This window comes from Molossus molossus, unplaced genomic scaffold, assembly GCF_014108415.1.
Source record: "Molossus molossus isolate mMolMol1 unplaced genomic scaffold, mMolMol1.p scaffold_m16_p_7, whole genome shotgun sequence".
NCBI classification, from domain to species: domain Eukaryota; kingdom Metazoa; phylum Chordata; class Mammalia; order Chiroptera; family Molossidae; genus Molossus; species Molossus molossus.
Genome location: NW_023425401.1, coordinates 104629076 through 104653063, shown reverse-complemented (window position 1 = coordinate 104653063; position 23988 = coordinate 104629076). Strand labels below are relative to the sequence as shown.

The 23988-nt window shown below is 57.8% G+C and overlaps 1 protein-coding gene across 1 annotated transcript; it reads right to left on the bottom strand.

Moving 5' to 3' along the window:
• Window positions 1–1562: 1562 nt before the first annotated feature.
• On the bottom strand, window positions 1563–23654 carry ARHGEF5 (Rho guanine nucleotide exchange factor 5). The gene is made up of 15 exons (XM_036247651.1): window positions 23598–23654; window positions 14024–17021; window positions 13467–13524; window positions 12993–13057; window positions 12567–12820; window positions 10034–10194; window positions 9498–9650; window positions 9103–9232; window positions 8776–8850; window positions 8340–8429; window positions 6953–7110; window positions 6230–6388; window positions 4775–4845; window positions 2973–3077; window positions 1563–2262 (listed from the first exon to the last, which is right to left on the bottom strand). The coding sequence occupies exons 2-15, from the start codon at window positions 17007–17009 to the stop codon at window positions 2105–2107; spliced, it is 4623 nt and encodes a 1540-aa protein (XP_036103544.1). The 5' UTR covers window positions 17010–17021; window positions 23598–23654; the 3' UTR covers window positions 1563–2104.
• Between the last annotated feature and the right edge of the window lie 334 nt (window positions 23655–23988).

The following is a 23988-nucleotide window of genomic DNA, read 5'->3' as shown; positions in this document are numbered from 1 at the left end:
AACCCAATTAAACAAATACATATTAAACACTTAAAGATGGCTGTGGTCTTTCAGAAGTCAGCTTCAAAGGTGCTCAGGAAGCCTTAGCAACTTCAAGCAAAGAAGCAGTCATTCAACTAAAAAAACTTTGCATGTGTATCATTCAGAAGTTAATATTTTACCTCTTTGGAAAAATGTGTCTAAAAATTTGCTCATATGGCATACTGGAGTCATATGGCCAGTATTCAAATACTGGTTTGAACAAATAATTTGGATTATAATTATTGTTATTGCTGTTAGGAAAAACCAGTTGTTAGTTTATATATAACATATACATATTAATATACCATATGTTAATAAAAAGGTGGCTTTAAGAAAATAGTGAAGCCCAGTCAGTGTGTCTCAGTGGTTGGGCGTCGACCCATGCACAAAGAGGTCACTGGTTTGATTCCTGGTCACCAGGTTGTGGGCCCCATCCCCAGTGGGGGGCATGCAGGAGGCAGATGGTCTCGCTCATCAATGTTTCCATCTCTCTCTCCCTTCCTCTCTCTTTCTAAAATCAAGAAAAACAAAAATTTTTTTAAATAAAAATAGTGAAAAACTTCAATAGAACTTCTCTAAAACCATCCCATTTTAGATGGTTTAGAAGTGTTAACCTGTGTAGGATAAATTACTAATAGCCTTTATCTTAATTACAATAGAGATCGCTTTTCTAAAAAGTAAGCAAGCGAACGCATTTGGGGATGGACCAAAGAGAACACGTATTATCAAAAGTGATACTATCCTGGCATGCCATCGTTAACTGGGCATGGGACAAAGTTTGTCGTGTTGTTCTTCCCTTTGTACAAAGCTGCGGTGCGGTTTTAGTTTTGAGCCCTCCCAAAGATAAAGCAGAGGAGTAGACTGTCCAGGAAAGGACTAATGACCCAGCTTAAAAGATGGCTCTCCTGTTGCTGTATGAGGGCTCTACCCGAGAAGGATGGCGCTCTTCAGCTGAGAAAGGCATCTCCGCGGAGACAGGTAATCATACGCTGCAGAGTTGGCTAGCACTTTGGAGTTACCTGGCCTGAGCTTGCATTTACATCGAAGGAGACTGAGACATGGACAGGCTGACTCATGGCGGTGTGGTCCCTGGCCTATGGGTCTCCTGCCTTGGGTCCTATGACTCTTTCCATCACACTGTCCCGCTTCTCACAACCAGGATGAAACAGCTCAGAAGATCCCTTCACCGTAGTTCAAGTCAGAATACAAACTCGGGAATGGTCCGAGGAGGATTTCCAAATCCACCCAAACTAGCCTACTTACGCTTCAGTCAAAAGGAAAGTTGGAATAGGGTTTTTATCACCCATCCATTTCTTCTAATCACTTCTATAACCTCTCAGGCCAGAATCAGCAGAAAAACCACCTACATTCTCAGGAGTCGTAAAGTAAGAGTTGACAGACAGACACCATGACCTAGGTGCCATCTTGGTTTCCAATGACCCCTAAACCAAGGAGCCTGGATGCGTCCAGGACTCCACGTTCAGAACCTCGCTCGGTGCTCCAGTCCGAGGAGAAGACGCTCGAGTAGTGAGTGCCGAGTTTATTAGAGTGAGGGAGTATCACCCTCACATTGCCATAGACAGACAAATCCCAGAGATGCATGCACAAACCTCATGCCAACAAGTACGCAAAATTGTTAGGGTTGGAAGATACCTTAGAGGTCATCAGTTGACCCTCCCATCTGACAGGCTAACCCCCTTTAAACGTCTCCTCCAGTGGACCGAGGTCAGATTCTGTTGAACATACGCCACAATGGTCAGCTCAGAATCTGCCCTCCGGAAGCAGAGCACGTTTAAGAACCACACAGTAGAATATGCAGAGTTCCTTGGTTTGGGCCACAGTGGTCTCCTTTCCTGTAAGAAAAGTTTCCCAGAATCCAGTGCAAAGTCCCTCAAAATCCCCGACCAAGCACAGAGCACAAAAAAGGAAGCCTGGGACTAGCGACTAGTGGCTGGATTCTGTCCCTGGGCCCTTGGCGGGTCTAGTTCTTGGTCCAGAGAAGGCCTCTGTTTCAGGGTTGTGGGGCCAACCCTCTCCAAGAACCTCTTGCCCTTCAGCTCCGGAGAGTCCTTCCAGAGAACAGCTAGGGCTGCTGTTCCACCAGCTGCAGTTTGGCCATCTTGACTCGCTGGGCTTCCTTCAGGTTCTGTGAGCGGATCTCTGGGTTGGAAATGAACTCCACCTGCTGCACAGGAAACCAGCCTCGCTCCCCATCTGAGAGTCTCATGCCCTCCAGCCAGCCTACGGGCACAGGGGGGTGGGGAGAAGAATTATCTGGAGAACACAGACAATCATTTGCCCTGGACCACTTTCCCGGAGACATTTCTGAATCGTAAGGCTGAACAAGCTGGGGTGCTCCCAGAGCACGGGACCCCCAACCCTGGAGCCCTCAGCCGGCTGCCCTAGGTCTGGCCAAGTCTACGGCTGCTACCCCTAGTGTCCTGCTCCACTCTCGTGGGTTGCATTGTGTCCCCCCAAAATATCTGTTCAAGTCCCAACCCCAAGTACCTCAGAAGGAGACCCTATTTGGGACTAGGGTTGAGGCAGATGTAATTAGTGACGTTAAAATGAGGTCATACTTGAGGAAAGGGGGCCATGAAGCCAGTGGAACCGGTATCCCGAAGGAGGAAAATGTGCACACACACACACACACACACACACACACACAGAAGGAAGACAGAGGTAGAGACTGGCGTTACGCTGCCGCAAGCCAAGAACACCTAGAACTACAGAAGCGGGGAGAGTCAAGAAAGGACCCTGACGAGGGGCTATAATGGGAACAAGGCCCTGCCAACACTTTGATTTTGAACTCCTAGCCTCCAGCACCACGAGAGAGGTGTTGTACGCCACCCAGTCTGGGGTCCTGTGTTACTGCAGCCCCAGGAAAAGTGCGTCCGTCTCCGGTGTGCCCCTCCAATGCCAGCCTGCTCCCGGGGGACTCGCCCTCTTACCGTCGCTGCTCTGCTGAGTCACCATGACCACGTCGGCCTTCTCCAGAGCCAGCTCGTCATTCTCCCGGGGTTTGTAGGCTCGAAGGCACTGCACCTGGGGGGCATCTTTGGAAGGGGAGAGTGGGAAGGGAGGTTAGAAAGGGCAAGTGACTGGAACATGGAAGGGGACCCGCAGGGGAGGCTGGGAGGACGCGGGAGTGAGAAAGTTCGAGCTTTTCAAAGTTACAGGCAAGAGAGACCCACGGAAATGTCTTCCTCTTCTACCAGGGAACAAAATGGTTGACAAGGACATAGGAAAACCGGAATTGAAATGCATCAAAAATTCAATTTCTCTGGGGAAGAAGGATTGAGGATACACTGTGAACACCTCTAGTGACTCATGATTACAAATACGCCAGACCCGCCCAGCCAGTGTGGCTCAGTGGATTGAGTGTTGTCCCATGGACTGAGAGAGAGGTCCAGGTTTGATTCCTGGTCAGGGCACATGCCCAGGTTGGGGGCTTGATCCCCAGTAGGGGGCGTGCAGGAGGCGGCCGATCCATGTTCCTTTCTCACATCAATGTTTCTATCTCTCTCTCCCTCTCCCTTCCTCTCTCTCTAAAAATCAATAAAAACATACTTAAAAAAAAAAATGCTCCAGACTCATCTTCCTTCTGGAAGCTTCCCTGACTCTCAAGTCCTTGGTGGATTCCGAGCTCCTTTGAAACCGCCGGTGGAGGCTGAACCCTTCACCCCTTACCTAATGCTTCGCTAGGTGTTCTGGGTCTGCAACCAGACGGCACAGCCTGAGTCTGACTCGGCTCTGCATTTTCTCCACCGCCCTCGACGTGGGCCTGGCAGAGACTTCACCAGTGGGTTCCCCTTTCGCTGCAGGCTCCCCCCTGGGACATGACTGGGTTGATCAAGAAGATGCTTGAGGAAGTTTTGGACTTTCTATATTTTCCTGAATCGGGAAATTCCTACAGTTTTTGAAGCTCGATATTAACAGGCCTCAGAGTGCTCCTAACCACAAGCGTCCCGTCCTCTGCGGGTTCATTGTGTTTTCTACCTTTCTGACGGCGCTTAGTGCCCTCAGACCACACACGGAACCTCCGCTCATTAGCTGCCCTTCTTCTGAGTCGTCCTCACAGCCGTTCAGGCCACGGTGAAGGGGGAAGAATTACTTGCCTTCCTGCCCAGCAGACCCCACAGTGGAGAAGTTACCAGAACTGTTTACAGCCAGGCTCTACTTCCTTTCCTTGTATTTGTCCTCTTGAGTCACCAAAGGTCTAGTCTTCCTTTGAGTTCAGCTCCCTTTGGGTATGGCTCAGGGAATCCTGGCTGGAGGACCACTGGGGGCTCACAGGAGACCCCTAAACCCAGTCTTGGCATGAATGCAGACACATTCACGATCTGTGTGTGCCTGTGCACACCTGTGCGCACCTGGAATCCTGGGGTCAGGGCAGGGGTCTCAGGTCACCCTCTACAGGAGGAGGGTGAGCTTAACACGGGACTACCGACTCCCACCCCAGCCCCACTGCCTCCCCCCGTTTCCCCAAGACCTTCAAGCAGGTAACATCAAGGGAAAAAATATATATATATAGCAGGATAGACTCAAGGGGCCAACTATTTAAAAAGAGGCAGGGTACACGGGGGACGAGGCATTGCGTGCGGTGGGCAGTTTTAAGCAGATGCATCTCAGGTGTTTGAATTCAGGGGTCTCCCTCCTGACGTTCTGGGCAGACGCAATGGACGGAAGCCGCGGAGTCGCCACCAGCCCTCTCAAGGAGACGGCCACCCTGCCGCCTTCCCCTCCCACTCACCACAGCACTCCAGGAGGTCCAGCTCCTCCCTGGGCATGGCCAAGGCCGAGATCCACCGCAGCTTCTCACTCCTGAGGAGACAGAGCAGGGCCACTACTTCAGCCGCAGCGCTGGGGGCGGGGGACCAGGGACGACCATGGGCAACGGGCATGACTGTGGGAAAGACCTGTCTAGTGCGGTGGCATCTAGGGCAAAAGTCAACAGGACTCGGCTCGGCTGGAGGCAGGACAGGAGCTTGACTGTACGTGAGTGCGTCTGACCCCGCTTTGTTTTCCCCTCCCCTCTCCAGTTACCCTGTCCGTGGCACCTCGAATCTTTCAAGTGGGGGCGTAAAGTCAACCGCCAATTATAAACCGGTGGATCGTCCGTTTGGGGACGGGACCGAACCACGGTTCACCTCCGTGTAGATTCCCTCTGTCGCTTTGCGTAATTCTTGACACTCTGCCCACCTCCCTTCTCTGTCTCAGAGATGAAATCGTTCTGTAACCGTAATTAGGTCAGGGAGATGCACCTGATTCTTCTTGTTGTGTAATATCACCCCAGCCTAATGCTCATCCCTCATCTGAAGGTTGCTGCCTTATCTCAGCCTCGGCTTCCAAACACACCGGAGAGACTGAGAGCAGGTGCCATGGCTGTTCCGGGAAGATGCTGCCCAAGGTGCCAAGCAGAGGGCACGAGGCCGCGTCTGACTACCCGGGGCAGGCGACACCGTGCATACGGACGCCTCCTCCGCCAGGCCCTCTGCTCCATCAGTGAACATGTCCTGAAGTGTCCTCCAAGGGACGAGGCTGAAGAGTGTCTGAAATGTGAGGACCCTCCAACGACCCGCTAACACGTCAAAGTTCTTTAAGGAATAATTTCATGTATCTTTTAACACATCGGTGACAGGTACCGGCTTGTAGCTCGTCACTGTGGTCGGTACTGCGTACCGGACTATATAGGTATTGGTTAACGTTCTCCAATATGTCGGGCGTGTGTAAATTATTATTTGATTACTGTTTAAAAGATGAGCAGACTGAAGTTCTCAGCTCTACGGATTTCTGCTCCACCCAGGACTGGGGGGAAGGTGGGCCCAAGGCACCCCGGGGCTTGTCTCAGTCACACGTCCGCCACCAGCCTGGCTTGTACTCATGGGCTCACTCATGGGTGTCAGTAATCCAACTCTTTACTGTCTCCCCCGGTCCATCTCCTTCCTGGTATCTCGCAGACTGTGTCCTGCTAGGCCAAAGGGGTACAATGGATGCTAATCCCTGGTGGTGACGTCATGCCCTTGCCCACCTCCCTCTCCTGCAGGCGCCTATTAGCTCCGGGAGCCGGGGTTTCTCTGTGGGTGCTCCCCGGTCCAGCGTGAACTACACAGCGCGGTGGCTGTTTTCTGGACACACTTCCTGCCTCGGTCCCACTTCCTTCCCAGGCTGCCCCCCCCCCCAGCTCCTCTGCCCTGCTCCATCTCACTGAGTCTCCGTGCTGAACAGGAACTCGGCCTGGGTGCCCTGGGTGTTGTGCAGCAGGAAGAGGCGGAAGAGGTTTTTGTGAGATCCGTGCAGCTTCATCTCACACTTCTCCCCCCGGATGGCGGAGAAGGGAGCATGGTCAAACACCAGGAACCGGCCCCTGCCAAACAAAAGCTTTTCAGCCACATTCCAGAGCTGCCACCCTTCACCACACTCAGGTCTTTGGGTCCGAGGTCCCATCCTTAGCCTCTGCAGCCTGCGAATTCTCACGAAAGCCATAGGGTGGTGTGAACTTGCTCTCGAGGTGCTAGCGCCAGAGCCCCCAGGGAAGAGTCACTGGCTTGGCAAACCACGTATCTAGTCTCTCGGATGCTTCGGCCCTCTAAAGAGTTGCAGAGCCAGAACCAGCAGGGATTTTCCGAGGCCCTTTGGACCGAAGATTCGGGATCTGGAATTGGCTAAGGATCCTTGGGCTAACAGACGGAGCCCGGCCCAACGAAACCGCGAGGAGCAGTTGAGCAAGTCACTGCTGATCGGCTGCATTGCACTCTGTGTCTATAACCTGGCACAGGTCTTGCTGTGTGAGCTTGTGACATAATTTGGCGGGATCCCCTTTTTGGCTTGGACTCTTTCTCTTAATGCCACGACCTGGGCTCCCTGAGGAACACGACCCCTCTCTGTCCCTCCCCATCCTCCCCTCTCGCTTCCCGTTCCCGTCACTGACTCTCGGGGCCGAGACAGCAACAGGCAGTCATTGAAGAGATGCAGGTGGACGGGACGCGTGTTCAGCTTCCTGCGCAGCCCCGGGGAGACACTGAACTCCAGCGCCACCAGCTCTCCGCTCTTCACCAGCCAGCGTGACTGCGAAATGAGTGGGAATATCTGCGAAGGGAGGGCGGACAAGGCGGAGTCACAGACAGGACCCCAGCAGGCTCCCTCTCGGTCCTGCCCTTGCTCGTAAATCCCACCGACAGTTCTGGCTTCCACATCCCCCCCTTGCTCATAGCCCATCCCCGCAGACTCTGCTTCTCCATGAGCCCCCCAAGCACTGCTGTCTACGGGGACGGCGCCCACGGGACGGCGCCCACGTCCGTAACTCAGGCAACGGAAGGTGCCTACGGTCCAGCCCGAATGGTGGCCATGTGAGGAAGCCCAGCCCTAGAAACTGAAGAACACGTGGAGCCCGGCTGGTGTGGCTCAGTGGGTGAGCGTTGACCCTGCACCAAGAGGTCACCGGTTCGATTCCCAGTCAGGATACATGACCAGGTTGTGGGCCTGATCCCCAGTGGGGGGCGTGCAGGAGGCTCTCTCTTCCATGTTTCTCTCTCTCCCTTTCCCCTCTCCTCTCTCTCAAATCAATAAAGAAAAAAAAGTTTTTGAAGAACCACACATGGAAAAGCCATTAGGGCCGGTGATGGGAGAAGGCAGGGAACCGTACGTGTACGTCTTAGACTTTAAAAGATTTGGGCCGTTCTTACATCTGTTCTTCTTTTCATTATAACCAGAGACCCGAGAGGAGCAGCTAGACTCAGAGGTGGGAAGGAGATTAAGGAGGACTAGGCAGAATCTGCTTGGAGCTGGAATGTGGGCAAAGATAAGGGTAGAAACTACGATCTCTCTGTGGACAAGGGAGACTGCTCTGAGTTGGAATTTAGATGTGGAATGTCTGTTGTAGCTTTTGCATTCGGGTGGGAGATTGCAGCCCTAGATTTGGATTCAAGTTTCCATCGTGTTGGCTACCCTCGATGGAGACGATGAAATATCGACTGGCTGAAGCACCAAGCGTATGTCTTCATCAAGGCTTTCATGGATCAGTCCTCCCTCATCAGCCACGGCCCTTGATTTCTCATGCCCCCTCCCAGTTTCTCTCCACACACAAGCAAATGCATACCCAGATGGGCACCCTCCAACTTCCCACCAAGGGCAATACGCACAGTTCTGTTCCCCCCCTTTCTCACTGAATGGGGCATCACGGAACACGAAGTGGGCATCCGGGCACCCCAGAAACAGGACAGACCAGAGGCGTGCAGAAGTGAGGCCCGAGGCTGGCAAGGGGCGAGCCAGAGGCCCCGCGCAGCCGGTGCCTGCCCACGTGCTGACCACTCACTCACTTTGCACTCGAACTCGATCTTCTGGCTCAGGTAGATGAGCTCCTCCGTCCGCCGCATCCTCTGGACGTTGCTGTTGCAGTCGCGGATCAGCTGCGCGGAGCGGGTGCAGACAGAGGAAGAGCACGTTAGAGGTGTGCCCCCCCCCACCCAGCCCCTGCAAGAAATCTGCACATCAGCGGTTGTGACAGGGGGGGCTTTCCTCCGGGCGCGAACTGCGTGGAGGCAGAACCGGGCCGGAGTTTCAGGACTCGGTACACTTGGTATGGCCGGGCCACTATTCCTGGGCTGAGTGAAAAGGAGACCGAGTCTGGAGGCTGCGACTGCAGTGTCCTGGGGCAGGGAGGTTGGACGGTGCAGCAGGTGGCGGAGGGATCCATCAGCAGGGGCCGTGGGCCTGGGCAGGGGAAGACGTCTGTGGGGGCCCGGGGGTGCCTACCTTCTCCAGGGCGTGGTGCGCCTTCGTGGCCTCCGCCTCCTCCGAGGAGCCAGGCTGTGTCCTCTTCAGAATGTTCTGCAAGCAAACAGGAGACAGGGCCGGATGGAAGAAGGGCTGGAGACGGAGAGGGGTGGGGTGGGCTAATGGAGGGTTCCCGGGACCAAGGTTTATCAGGAATTCACCCTGAGGAGGAGGGTGTGGGCGGTGGGGAGCTGCTCACTTGCCCACGGGCTGTGGGCAGTGCAGGAGGGCCAGGCCTGTGGTGGTGGTGGGGGGGCTTCCTGAATCACCCCCTGAGCGGAGGGAAGAGTCCCCGGCTGGGCGGACCTGGAGGAGCAGCTTGAGCCGCGTGATGCGCTGGAAAGGCAGGATCAGAAAGGACTTGAGGGACAGGCGCTGGCACACGGGGTCGCTCTCCAGCTTCTCCAGGACCTCGCGGAAACTGCTGTTCGTGTTCCTGTGCAACGGGGGCTCGGGTCAGGGGGCGGGGAGTAGGGGACACAGTGGGACTCAGTGGAACGTCTGTGGGTCAGGGGGGAGTGGTGGGTCCGATGGACACGGGGACGACACCCCTGATCTGGAAGGTGGGCTGGGCTTGCGGTCGCAAAGCTGCACAAGGCTGCGTGCCCCTGGGACAGCACGTGGGTGGGGGGCTGGAGGTTCGGGTGCAAGGGCGCTGCCCCGCCCACACAGGGACCACGGGGGTCGGGGTTCCGTCTCACAGCAGGTTTTGGAAGGTGCGCTCCTGGTAGCTCTGGTTGGTGACGTAAGGCAGGTAGACGCGGCGGAAGTGGGAGGCGTGGTTCAGGACGACGTCACACACGTGGAAGGTGAAGATGTTGTTCTCGAAGTTCTCCTCCAGGTCTGAGAGGAACCTGCGTAGCATTGGACAGGCCTCAACCTGCAGGCCTCGGTGAGCGCCGGCCACCCCGCTGCTCCTGACGTCTGTTAGGAAATCACTTCCATCGCTGTCCTTGGCACTGCGCCCCTGCTGTGCCCTGCGCTCTCCCCGAGGCTGCTCCCGTCCTCCCCTGACCCAGCTCTTTGTGGGAATACGTCTGGTCTCCTCGTCGTCAGATGCTTCCCAAACCTCGTGCCGCAGCGCACCCCAACCTCGACCCAGGAGGCATTGCTCATGGACGTGTTCATCCCCACGGCCCTCTGCACCCCCCGCCCTCTGCTCGCCCCCGTCCCCGCCGGAGGTGATCCGGCTGCGGACAGCGAGGCTGAGGGAGCGGCCCCGGGAGGGGAGCCTTACGTGGTGCTGACGTCACGCACGTCCTGCAGACGCGAGAAGAGCCACTGCTGGTCCTGGTTGGTCAGCACCGCGCGCAGCTGGGCCGAGTGCTGGAAGTGGTCCACCGCCACGTTCAGGCTGCGCAGGTACGACGCCTCGGACACGATCAGCTCGAACTTGGCCTAGGAGGGAGGGAGGAGGAGCGTGAACTTTATTCTTGTTTTGCTCTTCACCCAAGGATATCTTTAGATTAATCTTCAGATAGAGCTGGAGGGAGAGATGGAGGGAGGGAGGGAGGGAGGGGGAGAGAGAGAGAGAGAGAGAGAGAGAGAGAGAGAGAGAGAGAAACATTGATATGAGAGAGACACATGGACTGGCTGCCACCCACATGACCCCAACTGGGGCCGGGGACGAACTGCAACTGAGGTACCTGCCCTTGGACAGAACCGAACCCAGGACTCTCTGATCTGCGGGCGACGCTCTAACCACTGAGCAAAACCGGCCAGGGCAGGACGATGAATTTAAAACCTGTTCCGATTCCCTGGTGTATGTGTTAGGGGCAGAGTGGCGAACAAGACAGGTCCTTCGGCTGCCCACCCCGCACAGAGCCTCACCTCACCTCAGGGACAGGGAAAGGGCATGAAGTCCAGGCACGTGAGCCGCCCCCCGGGGTGAGACAGAAAGATGCTTCCTGGCGACTGAAACCGCGTTTGTGGAGCTGCGTGCTGAGCCGCGGCCAGAGCGGAAGCCAGCGGGGCAGACAGAGGGAGGTCTGGAGGGTTGTGCAAAAAAGGGGTAAGACCCGGGGAAACAGGGAAAGGTTTGCTGCAGGGGAATAACTTGATCATACATGTATTTCTAAGCACAGGGTGGAGAAAGATTAGCGGGCACCAGAGAGCCCTCAGGAAACGGTCCGGGTAAGAGGGAACGGCCTGGGTAGCCATGGGGGCAGGGACGGGTGGCCGGTTCCATGCTTATTCGGGAGGGACAGCGGGAGGATCTGGTTATTTGCAAGAAAGGAGGCCGATAGGAGCAGGAAAGGGCACAGCTCGGTGCGGAGCTCAGTGCCCGGGAGGGTGACGGAGTCACTTCTGAGCCAGAGACCCCCACAGGTTCCGCTGTCTGTGCCCTGCGCTCGGACATTCCCACTCCGTGGCTCTGGGTGGCTCGGTTAACCTCTCTGAATCTCACAGAGATGTGACCGTAAAAGAAACAGAGTCAGTGAGGGCACGTGGTAGCCCCCAGAACCGCTGTTTTAGGGAAGAAACACGCGCTTATACGTGCAGAGGCTCGGCTCAGAAACGGGAGCCCAGGGACTGTGAGTGCTGGAGATGGCGAGAGGCTGGAGACACCTCCTGTCCCACTGCACGGCCCGCAAACACGGGCGAGCACTGGTTTTCTAAGTATCCTCCGTGCGATTTTTATCCTATTTTTTATTGATTAGAGAGGAAAGGTGAGAGAGACATCGACGTGTTGTTCCACTTATTTGTGTGTTCACTGGTTGATTCCTGCCTGTGTCCTGACCAGGGGCTGAACCCAGGACCGTAGCAGATCAGGACCATGTTCCCACCAGCTGAGCGACTGGGCCAGGTCTCCTCCATGTGCTTTGAAAGTTAAGGTCAGAAGGGGGTCCCCACATCTGAGCTCTGAAACCCCTGAAGTATATATCTGTCTGTCTGGCTTGGGAAAAGCATCGCTTAACCTTAAGTCCCTCTGGCCCACAGGTTTCTCCTTCCCACCTCTGAAAGGGGAGGGTGGCACTAATACGCGCCACACTATGTCCCACACACTGTGTTCTTTCGTTCAGTCCTGAAAGGCAGTGGCCACTCTCGCGTCTTAGGTGAGGACACGGAGAGAGTGGTTGTGTAACTCGTCCTTGTAATTCTCCCAGGGCCTCCTCGCAGTTTTACAGGTGAGGAGAGAGACCGAAAGCACAGGTCGTCTGGCCAGACTTAAATAGCCGGCAAAGACTCAGGCGCGCCTCTGGGTCGTTGCTCTAGAACCGAAATACCGAAACGTTTACTCCCGGGCGCCTCTCCCCCGGGCCCTCCTGCCCCGAAAGGCGTATTTCAGATCGGCTATCAGACACGCTCTCCGTGCGAAACCTATCCAGGGTCCTCACTTAACAACAGACACACAGCCTCTACTACGGGCTGCTTGTCATCCAGCAGCCTTTGTGGGTCCGAGGGACCACAGGCAGGTGCAGGGCACTCGGCCTTCAAGGGACCTGGCGAAAGCTCCTGGTTGTGTCCTGGTGGGAGGGGAATCTCTGGTAGAGCCTGAAGCAGTGGTGATGGGATGGGCTCCACACTCCTCCCGACAGAGTCAGAGGCGTGGCCGCTCTGAACCAAGGCCAGGTGGTGTGAATGGCCCATGGCATGCGGAGGTGGAGGGGCAGGCTACTGGTGACCTTCAGAGAGCAGTTCAAGCCCATGGCAGTGGAGATGACCGATAGCCGCGGCTACGCACGAGTGTGTGGCAGGTGGTGAGGGGAAGATAAGGATGTGAGCTTTCTCCTGTGTCCCTCTGCCCGCCCCCCCTGCCCGTGGGGTACCTCTTGCAGTTTCTGGTCCTCGTGGGTCATGGACAGCAGCACGGCGCTGTTCCGCACCACGGGGATCTCCTGCCAGAGGGAGCTTCTGGAGGCCATGGAGAGGCGCTGCAGGTAGGACTCTGAGGACACCAGGGCCTTCCGGGGCTGCCGGGGGGAGGCGGGCTCGGGGGCCTCTGCCGGGCCGTCCCGCCGCTGCTGGCTCTGAATCTCCTTGTTCAGAACCACATCGCTGTACTCCTGGTAAAGCAGCTGGGCTGCGGGGGGAACCACGGAGGAGAGAATTAGGGGAGCGGGGATCAGGCACGGAGGCCGGCAGAGGCCACCAGCCTGCTGCAGGTGTCCCCTCCCCACTGCCCACGGCCACGAGCCCCTCTCCACTCTTGGACACAACACCGTGGGCATCTGTGGTGGTTTCAAGATACTCACAGGAGTTGATGAGCTTTGAGCAGCGTCGCGAAAAGCCCCCCATCATCTCCTTCGGCTTTTTCTCCCTGTGGAGCGAAGGAAGGATCTGGGGTGGGGCTGACCACCAGGTTCAGAGCAGCCCCCGGGGATCACAGACAGGCCGGGCTCTGACCTCCGGGCCACGCGCTGGGCTGTCAGGGCCGAGTACCCTGCAGAGGCCGGTTGTAGCCTGACCCACTTTGGGGTAGCGTGAAGCTTTTTTGGATGTCATGCCGAACTTTTACAGGGGGCTTAGTTCACGGCCAAAGGGCCAAGGAGGACGGAAAATGAGGACTCAGATAACCACACGAGGTCGAGCCAAGGGTCCCCTACCCTGGAATCCTAGTGTCTGTCTCGTCCCCTCCTCCCGGGGCCTGGAAACTGTCAACTAATGGAAATCTCAGCATCCTAAGAAAAGAGAGGACAGGGTGCCAGCAAGGAGAGGGGGTGACTCACCGGAAAACAATGGTGTCTGATGGGCCCGGGGGCTTCTCCACAGCTGGACCTCTGGTATCTGGAAAGGGGAGGGTGAGATGACAGGTTTCAGAGGGACACTCAGAGAGGGCACAAGAAGGCAAGACAGAGAGTGGGGAGGGGACAAAGGGCGCAGCTGGGGCCTGGGGGAGGGAAGTGCCCCCTAGGAGGCCTTTGAGGTACCACTGCCAGGCATGAGCCCCGCCCTCCTGTCAGAACGCGAGCTGGACAAGGAGAGGGTGTCTTCTCGGCAAGAGGAGGACACTGAACAGGTGTTGGTAGCTGGCAAGTGGGGTGCATTCGGGGTGGGGGAGCGTGTCCAGAACCGTCTTGGGAAAGGTACACATAAAAGAGCGCCAGGCGGGGTGACAGGTGGTGATGGAGAGGAGAGCAGTGTGCTCAGCGCGGCGCCGAGGGCTTCCCTGGGTGTTGGGGTGGGCTCTGTGGCTGAGTGAAGCCAGTGGGGTCCCGGGAGCCCTGGGGACAGGTGGACGAGGGGCAAGGGCTGCAGAAAGCTCGGCCGAGTGCTCCTGGCTCACCTGCCGAGCCCTCGGGCAGGATGGACGGTCTGCGCAGGCCCTGCCGGTGCCAGCCCTTGTGCTTGCTGGAGCCCTCCACGGAGGCGGCGGGCGGGGTACCACTGCCCTGCGGCGGCCGCCCCGGGTCCCGCCTGTGGGGCCAGCTGGACGCCTTCTCCAAGTGGGGATGGCTGGGTTTTTCAGGCTGCCTGGCGGAACCGAGATCCAACCTCCTCAGGCCGTTGGCTCCTTCCTGGGGGGCTGCTCTTCTCAACGCTCCCCTGGCAGGGGCCTCGGACTCTCCGGAGAGCCCGGGTTCGAAGGCGGGAGCCTGGAGCCCCAGAGTCCAGGGGCTGGTTGGGGAAGGAGGACTTAGAAGAGTCGTGGGGTTGCTAAAAGCCGTGCTGGGGGACGCTTCACTCTTACTCCTACTGGAGGGAGCCAAAGCGTCTGCGGATCTGCCGGTGGCCGGGGGCCAGGAGGTACGTCCAGCGGAGTGGGGGCTGGAGGCCGTCCACTCTGGACCGGCGGGCCTCGGCTGGACTTGACCCCCTGAGTTCACCAGCGCTGCCTGAATGCTCCTGCTCCGCCCCCTGGACTTGGGGGGCAGCGGGGGTGGCTCCGCGGGGGCGGCTGCGTCAGGGACAGGGGGTAGAGGCCTGTAGATCCTTGGGCTGTTGTGAGACCCGGGAGGCTGGGGGGGCTGGCACAGGTCAGGAGTTGGGGGGAGTGGCTTGTTGTATCTCAGCCTCGGGGAGGAAGAGGTCCGAGTAGGGTGGGGGTCATCGGGGGTGGAGGGCAGAGGTCGGTACTGCCTTGCCACAAGGGGGTCAGGAGCTTCGGGAAGTGAGCCTTTGGGGGAGCCACAGGGCACCGGTGAAGGAGGGCAGCTGCACTGCCTCAGGGTGGGGGCCCCTGCGCCCCGCTGGCTGGCCCTGTCCCCCGCGGAGTGGTGGGCGTGCCTCTTCTCTGGGGGAGCAGGGGGCGCGAGTTCATGCAGCCTCATATCCACGAAGACGGGGGGCGGTGAGGAGCCGTAGGCAGGAGACCCGGGGGCAAAGGCTGAATTCTGTGGGGATCCCCAGGGCTGGCTGTGGGGACTGCGGTGTGGATCTGAGGGGAACTGGCCAGAGTCCTGCCCCGGAGTGGCCGACGAACTGGGGGATTCTGGAGTGACGCTGCAGTCCCGGCTGCTTTTCCTGTCCCTTCTCGGGGTCACAGAGCCATGGGCAGCAGGTTTGGGGGGCCTCTGGGGCAACTCTGCGTGAGAGAAGGAAAGCGACCATCCGGCCAGGTCCTGAGCCAGCGGCGTCCTGTGGGAGCCAGGGAAGGAGCTGCTCAAGGGGTGCTGGGCGGGCCCTGGGGAGCTGGCCAGGGGGCTCAGAGGGCTGGCCGAGGGGGGGCCGCAGAGGGCCGCCGGGGGTGTCTCGGAAGCCCCTCGGGGAGACAGGTTGTCGGATGAGAAAGAGGCTCTGGCAGTTTCTGGAGAACGTGCAGCAAGAGAAGCCTTCTTCCTGGGGATGGCAATTGGGGGGCTGGCCGACGGTGGGGCAGCGATGCTGGGGGAGCCTTCAGCAGAAGTGAAAGGCGCCGACCCTCGTGTCCTTGGAGAAGTCACCTCCGTGCCCCCGCAGGGTGCTGCCCCCATCCCTGGCGCGCATCCCTCCAGCTGGCTGCCCTGAGCTGTTCCTTGGCCAGGTGACCCCGCCGTGGGGAAGGAGCTGGGTACAGAAATGGGCTGAGGGGGACACCCTGTGGGCTCCAGTGCAGGAGTCAGAGCCTCGGGAGACGGCTCCCCGGAAACCCTGGTCCTGGCATTCGAGTCCCAGGGAGAGAACTCAGGGACGGCCAGAGCCAGCGTGGGGGGACCACCCGGCTCGCCCCCCTCTTCTGTGCTCCTCTCTCCTCCCAGTCCCCGAGGTGCTGGCCCATCGCAGCCTTCCTCCCCCTCCTGCTCCCCGGGCATCGGGGTCCCGGGCAGACCCTGATGCTCCTGCCTCCCAGGTGCCTTCCCTGCTCTCCTGGCTGAGCTTGGCTTCTCCTGGCACTGAGCACCCCGCCTGCTCTCATCTGGCCCCCGAGACTCCCCCCTCTGCCTGCCCACTTCCAGCCCTTCCTGGCCCTGAGTCCCCCGCTCCCACTCATCGCCGCTCTCGCCTCCCAACTCCCCATTGAGCCCCCACTGTTCTCCTTGCTGTGCAAGCTCCACCTCGTCCTGCCTCTGTCCTCCCTGGGTACCCTTAACCCGCTCCCCCATCTGCTCCTGCTCCCCTAGAAGCCCATCAGAACACGCAGCCTCCCCAGGGGCTGCCCTCTCTTCCTGTCCCGGCTCCTGCAGCTCCTCGGCCTCCCGGGGACACACAAGTCTTTCTCTCCCTGGACTTCCCTGCGGCTCTTCCCCCGGCCCAAGGGTCCCACATCCAGAACCCTGCAGAGGGTCGGTCTCTGCCGGGAGCTCTTCGCAGGGAGGCAGACATCTGGGCTGAGCAGGGGCATCTGGAGCAGTTTCCTCTTTCTCTTCTGCTTGCCGCGTCCCCAGCGTCAAAGAGGGGAGCTCCGGTCTGAATTCCACCTCCGATCTGCTGCTCAGTTCACTGGGTCCTGGGACCATGTTCAGATGTTCAGCCTGGACAGGGCAGGCCCGGCGCTCTGGGGGAGCTGGGGTCCTGGCCTGTCTGTCTGCTGGGCTCCGGGGCCCTGCATCCTGGCCCTCTGGCATGTCCCGGGCCTCGGCCAGACGGTTTTCCTGGTTGGGGTGCACATCCACCAGGGCTCCTGCGGGGGGAGAGGCCACACCCTCCGCTGCACACTCATTCCCATCTCTCTGCTGGGTCTCCAAGGGTCTGCATCCCTCTGCCCACTTATGGGCTGGGTGCTGGCCTTCCTGAGCATCGGGGCCCACGGTGGGGGTCTGGCTGCTTCTCATGAGAGCTTCAGGGACAGCACTGAGTTCTGCTGTGGCAGGGACGGGAGCCGGTGCTCCATGTCCGGGCTCCTCAGCCTCCATCGGGGCTGGATCCTAAAGCAGAATAAAAGACAAAGTTTCTATCAGCTCTGCTGCTTTGACCTCTCAGAGGGGCAGACCGTGAAGAAAAAGAGGGGGCCGTTTCTCTGGGGCCACGTAGAGTCATTCTTTGAGATGAAAGGCCCCCACCCCCACCCCCAGCTCGGACCCTCTGTCCACAATAGCAATAGCCTCTAGAAAACCTGTCACTTATCTGTCTATTTAGCAAATACTCAGCAAGTGACCCTTCCCAGTGCGGTGCGTCGGTCGTGAAGGAGATGGTGTCCTCACGGAGCCCACAGTCGTATGGGAGAGACAGATCGTAAGTGCCCAGACCAGAGCCTCGTGGTCAGACCACCAGGCGCTCGGGTGGTCATCACCCTCTAGATGGTATGATGTCATCTGGCCTCTCCCTGCCTACTCAGGACAGCGGGAGTGACTCAGCCCTACGTAACTCCCAGACACGGAGCGACACCCCGAGGGCTAACAGCCCGAGAAGCAGGGCTGGAGGGGGCGCTTCCTGCTCAGCCACGGCCGGGGATCACAGTGGGTCTGGTCACCGTCACCCATGGCCCAGGCAAAGCGGAGAGTCATGGCCTCTACGCAGGGTCCGGGTGGTGCTCGCCGAATTTTCCAGTCTAGCCCGCGAACGAAGGGACAACTCGTTTTCGGTCAGAGAGGCGGCTGGCCTGGAGCAGAATCACGCACTAGACCAGCGCCGCGGTGGACAGAGGTCACCTGTGTCGAGCAGGTGCATAAAACAGTGTCGCCCGCATGACCTTCCTCTCTTCCTCTCCAACCACCTTGCGAACTCTTCCTGTTACTTCTCAAAATCCTGACCTTCCCACTCCGGCTCTGGCTTCCAGAAAATTCTTTGCAAACTATTGACAAACCGAAGGAGAGGAACTGCTCCCGTTTCTTTCTTTCTTTTTTTTTTTTTGTTCAGTAGAGAGGGAGGGAGGGAGGGGGGAGAGAGAGAGAGAGAGAGAGAGAAAGAGAAACATCGATGTGAAAGGGACACATCGAGTGGCTGCCACCCACACGACCAACCAGAGCCGGGGACAAACTGCAACCAGGGTACATGCCCTTAGCGGGAACTGAACCTGGGTCTCTCAGGACCACAGGCTGATGCTCTAACCACTGAGCAAACCCGCTAGGGCTGCTCTTGTTTCTTGTAGCTCAGAGCGACCCGCCTTTCTCTCTCCCTCGACTGCTCCCACGGTGCAGGTGACCCTGAGTCTAAGCACCACCTCTCCAGCCTTCCTTCTCAGGGACCATGCCCTGGGGGCGACCCCCCACTCTGCTAGAACCATCCACCAGCACCGAGGCTGCTCACCCTTGCTCGTCATCCTAACCTGTAAGAGCAGCTGCTCCCACCTGCTGTCTCCCAGCTTCCCTTCACCTGCCTCCCCTACAATCTTCAAGTCGGTAACTCCAAAGGAGACCCTGACACTGACCTAGGGTTCCTGTCAGTACTGGACACTGCTGACCCGAGAGATGCCCCCTGCTATCTGTGAGATGACAGTTTGCCGGTTTAACCCCTTCCGTTTGCCCAAACCGCCAACCACGCCACCCCACTGCTCTTCGTAGAGCTCAACCAGACCCCACCCCCTCCCCCTTTGTGGCATTCACGCAATTATAATTACATACTTGTGTGTGTATTCTGACTGATCGTCTGTCTCAAAAACAGGTGTTAAACCTCGTGAGATCAAGAAGTACCTCTGTCCTGCTCAAGTGGCTATACGCGGCCGATACTAGGTGCTCAATAAAGATTTTCAGTCACAGAACAAGATTCTCGTTGCTCTCCTGGCCCCCATTCCCCACATCTGATCTCGTCGCTCAGTGCTGTTGAGCCCACCGCCTGTCTTCCTGCAGTCTGTCCACTTCTGTCCAAGCCCACTGCTGTCCCCGGTCTGGCGGCTCACCCCCAGGCCACCGCCCCGGAGGCACAGCCTGGCCACGGGCCTCCACACAGCCTCTCTGACCCCTTGTCCAAGGCCTTCTCCACCCAGCTCTTGAGGGAGTCTTCAAGGCCCCATTTCTGATTTGAATTCTTCCGTAGCCTCTAACTGCCATTGGGATGCAACCCAAATACTCAGCCTGGGTGGTGTGCCCTCCTGAGCCTGGCCTCCGCCTGCCTCTCCAACAGGCTGTCACCTGTCAGCCCTGCCCACCCGCTGGCTTTCCATCCCTTTGGCTCACCTCCCTCCGGCCTGTAGGCCTCCCTGGGCATTGCCCCCTGCCCGGACCCTCTGCTCCTGCCCCAGAGAGGCCTTACCCTCCCACACTCCTTGCTCTTGTAATTACGCTCAGAATGTCTGTCTCCGGGGGCTGCAGACACTGCCCTGTGAACTGCCCTGTCCCCTCTGCCTGAAGCTTGGTTGGCCCTCAACGATGATGTATTGCGGGAAGGAAGGAAGGAAGGAAGGAAGGAAGGAAGGAAGGAAGGAAGGAAGGAAGGAGAATCAAGAGTGTCGTTCAATTTCTAGTTTTGCCTTTTTGGTATCTCACTAATTTTAAAACAGTTACAGAAATCATTTCATGTATTTGAACACCCATTTTCTTATCTTTATAAAGAGAATAAAATACGTTCTTTGCGAGAAACTCTAATGGAAAGTCGATGAGATAGTATAAAAAGCGCACTGTTGGCCCCGGCCGGGTGGCTCCGTTGGTTGGAGCTTGTCCCACACACCAGAAAGACCGTGGGTTCACTTCGCAGTCCGGGCCGTGCAGGAGGCAATCCGTTGATGTTTCTCTCTCGCATCAATGTCTGTCTGTCTGTCTGTCTCTCTCCTCTCTAAAATCAATAAAACAGGTGAACTCAAACCGAGGTCTTCTGACAAGTCAAGCAGAAACGACCAGAAGTCCAGATGTGAGACATCTGGGCGGTCCCCAGCCCAGAGCCTTTGAGGCTTATGGAATCCACGGCTGCACCTGGACCGGGCCCTTCCTGTCCCGCTTGGGCACAAAGTGGAAGCCCCACCCCCCAGAATGCCTGCGGCGCTATTGAGATACTGCGCATGCGTGCACCTGCGCACATGCTCACACGAGCACGCGTCCACACGCAGGTGCACGCATCCACAAGCAGGTGCACGCACCCACACGCAGGTGCACGCACCCACACGCACGTGCGCGCGTGCACACACGTGCACACATGCGCGCGCGCGCGCACACACACACACAGTGAGCCACCCCTGCAGTTTCTACACAACAGAGGCTGCCATAACCAAACAAGCAGGTCCCTAGACACCTGCAGATGTGGGGAGTATGTGACAAGTTCCTGGCCACCCCACAGACACAGATCCCCTCTGTATGGGGCAAAGAGCCCCCAGGTCTCACGTTAGCATTACTTGTGTAGAAGGGCTTTGTATCCTCTTCCAGTTCACTGACACAGTGCAAGGTTTGCTCCCTGTGTCTAGCCCGAAGGACGGAATAATCACGAGGGATGACACTGTGACGTGACCTTATTCTCTCAACCACGCGTTAAATAACATGCTTGCTCAACGTAACCACTTTGTGAATCTTGGCTCCCACCCGCATAAGGGGACAGTGTAACTAAGCCGGGAGCCCTCCCTCACCCACGTCTACACCCATGTAGGCTGCCATGTCCTCAGAACAAGCAGTCTAACAACATGAGTGTGTTTCTGCTACATGTAAGCTCTGTCTGTTCGCACCATGCGCTACCTGGACATCTGCAGCTCCATTCTGGTGACGCAATGCTCGTCTGTCTCCTGCACACGCCTTGACACTATTCCTAACACAGTCTTCGTCCGTTTGGAAATACTGGCCGTCACTAGCTCGGCCACCGTTCCCCATACTTGAGCCTGTCCTGCTACAATCCTATTCCAATCAGGCATCACAAACCCAGCACACAACCAAGCTCAAGGAAATCTGCAAACCACGCTGTAACTCACCCAAAGGCATCGGGAGAGTTTCTGCACCGCCCAGTAAGTTAGAGTTACCTCCTTGCCCCCTTCCCCACTGGGGCGAATCTCACTAGCCGAGCACAGGCAAGGACAGAGAGACCAGACACGGGTGGCATCTGCTGACCCCGTCCCACATGTGACTTCTTTCAAGACAAAGCTGCAAGTCAGCCCGTTAACGGAGCTCATGGTGTCCCTGGGAGCCCCCTTACTCCTTAGCTCTTGTCCACTTCTAGTCTGCAGACCTAACACTGTACTGCAAAGACAGTCCCCTCCCCGCCCCCACCTCCCTAGCACTGCCGCTTCTCCCCCGAACCCAGGTGCCTGCTGGGTGGAAGTCCGAGGACCATGCTGCCTGGAAGTTGTACCAGTGGCAGTTCCCAATGTTCACCTGCACCACACATCACTGAGCTACTCGAGAGGACAGTACTTCATCATTTTACACTTTATCGTCTATACCGCTGCTTATCTTAGGAAAATACCCCCCCCCCCCCCACAAACAAGGAGTCATGTTCTTATGTTGATGTAGAAAATCAGGCTCCCTGGCCCGGCTGGTGTGGCTCAGTGGTTGAGCACTGACCCGTGCACCAAGAAGTGGCCGGTTCGATTCTGGGTCAGGGCACATGCCCAGGTTGTGGGCTCAATCCCCAGTGGGGGGCATGCAGGAGGCTGCCAATTGATGTTCTCTCTCATCAATGTTTCTATTTCTCTCTCTCTCTCTCTTTCTCTCTCTAAAATCAATAAAGAAAAAATATTTAAGGAAGAAAATAAGGCTGCCACATAGATGGATGCCTTTATTCAGTGTTTGACATTATTGCCCCAATGCTAGAAAGATATAAAAATAAGAGTAACAACCTGGACCATTAACTGCAAAGACCTGTGTTCTATCTGCTTAAGAAAACCCCACCATCCTAGGGGAAACTGTAATAAATGTGTCTTATTTATTCCTAACGTCTGAAAAGGTCCCAACAGCCACTGCCCCACAAGCCCACTGGGGCCCCGCTGCTATCCACACAGACTATGTGTGAGCGACCCCGAGGCTGACCTTGTCCTCGCCCACCTTGCAGACACAATAAACGACCAGCTCCTATTTACTGCAGACACGTGAGCGACTTACTCCTGTCTACACCAGATGCTGTAAGCCACCTGCCTGGGCTATACCACCGACAGTGTTGAATAACACTGCTGTTGTTCAACCCATGACCTTGTGAGTGACCCATCCTTGTCCACACCACAGTGACTGACCACTCCAGACACCACAGATGACATCATCTTGTCTGCCCCACAGGCGCTGTGCTCTCTGTGGCCACAGACAACCTCAGACAGACCACACTGTGGGCAGCCATACACTCGAGGGACCCTTCAGACACGTAGACTCTTGACTGTGTTTTGAATCGCTGTCTCTCTTGATAAGAGGGGTGCTTTGCACCCCTCCTCTCTTCCCTGCCAGGATAATGACTGACACTCCTCCTGCCAGACAGCCTCACTCCAAATTGACACCCACATCCTTCCTCCTCCCAGCCCCGCCCCCAAGAGCCCCCTCAATGGACGAGGCTTCAGTTCCAGGCCCACAGGCCGGCTAACAAGTGACCCCCATTTTGCTAGGACCTAGGCCAGCAGCTTCTCCACACCGGGTGTAGCTGAAACAGGAAGTCTGAGACAGAGGTCACATCCGGGCTGTTTCTGTTTGGCTGGGAGCTGGGGTTTCTGGAGTAGGCAGAAGATGCAGGGCCTTCCAATGCCGTGGGGGGAGCACAAGAGGGAAGAAGTAGAAGGGAGAACCGCCCTCTCTCCCTTGTCTGGCTGACACACCTCTCGCCCTCAATCTGACAAGAGTCCTGGCCAGAGTTCACTTCGGAGGAGCCGGGAGGGCAAATCTGTCTCGGGAACCCAAGATCCAGGAAGGGGAGCCGGGACTGAGATCCGAAAAAGAAGGGGCATCAGGACTCGCTCTCTGAGGACAGTCTTGTTGGAAGGCAGTTTTTCATGATGCTCAAAACGAGGGCCCCACCCCACCTCCAACTCTCAAAGCTCCCTTCCCACCTCCCCAAGTTCAGAGGACAGTACTGTGATTGACATGGAACTTTGGAGGTGCTCCCCAGATATGGGGAAACAGGGAAGGGGGCCAGGACGGGAGTCATCTACAGGTGGAAGCATCTTGGCCAGCACAGGGGGGTCAGTACCTAACAGGCACAGTGGGCGAGCCCACGGGAGGTAATGAAGGAAGGCCCAGGCCTGGCTAAGGAAAAGGAGACAATAAAACATCTACAGGTAGGGAATACCCACAAAGGGGATCTCAGCTCCTCCTCATTGCAGGGGTTAGCTCTCTCCAGGACCCAGACTTTGAAGAGCCCTCTTACTGGCCCGGGGGACCTCAGGGGGCAGGGTGCCCAGTCCCAAGGCGGGGACCAGGCCGGAAGCGAATTCTTCAGGCCGGAGCATTTCCTCCGGTTTCCCTCCTCTTCCTGACCAGGATCTTCAGTCCCACGCCCCGAACTCTGCCCATCTGCCCAGCCCCCCATTTCCGGAGCCTGCGCCCTGGGACCCAGCTGGGGCTGGCCCCGGGGTGGAGGCCTAGCTTCCCGTCCTTGCTGTCCCTCCCTTACCTCCGCCGGGGTGCTACAGCCGCCCTCCCGGAGCCAGGAGCTGCGAGGGAGGCGGCACCCACCTGGGCAGTGTCACATGCTGTCCCGGCACGGAGCCCCTCCGGGTCCCAGGCGCCGGCCGGCCGTCCCCAGCGCAGGCCTGGCTGCCTCGGCCGCCCCACCCGCCGCGCCCGCCCCTCCCCGCCCGGCCGGGAGGGAGGGATCTGGTTCTCCTAGGAAGTTTCAGGTGAGGAAAGAGGGACACACCTTCCTGGGGGAGGGGCAGGGCCCGACGGCACCGCGGCCCCATTGGTGTGAGAGAAGCTCCCGCGTCACCGCTGGGAAGTGGCGGCCTGGAGGGGAGCCCGGGAGGGCGCAGGGGGCCGGGGCTGGGGCAGGGACAGCGCCCCGCAGGGGTGACCAGAGAAAGAGGGACTAAGAGGGGGCAGAGCGGGGCCTCTCCTGTGCCCTGGC

What these genes read in the sequence shown, in the direction of transcription:
- ARHGEF5 (XM_036247651.1), bottom strand. Translation starts at nt 17,009, where the DNA reads ATGGAGGCTGAGGAGCCCGGACATGGAGCACCGGCTCCCGTCCCTGCC. An exon ending in TCAGACACCATTGTTTTCCG is followed by an intron (nt 13,058 to 13,466) that starts GTGAGTCACCCC and finishes TTCGCTCCACAG; the next exon opens with GGAGAAAAAGCCGAAGGAGA. An exon ending in AGGACCAGAAACTGCAAGAG is followed by an intron (nt 10,195 to 12,566) that starts GTACCCCACGGG and finishes CCTCCCTCCTAG; the next exon opens with GCCAAGTTCGAGCTGATCGT.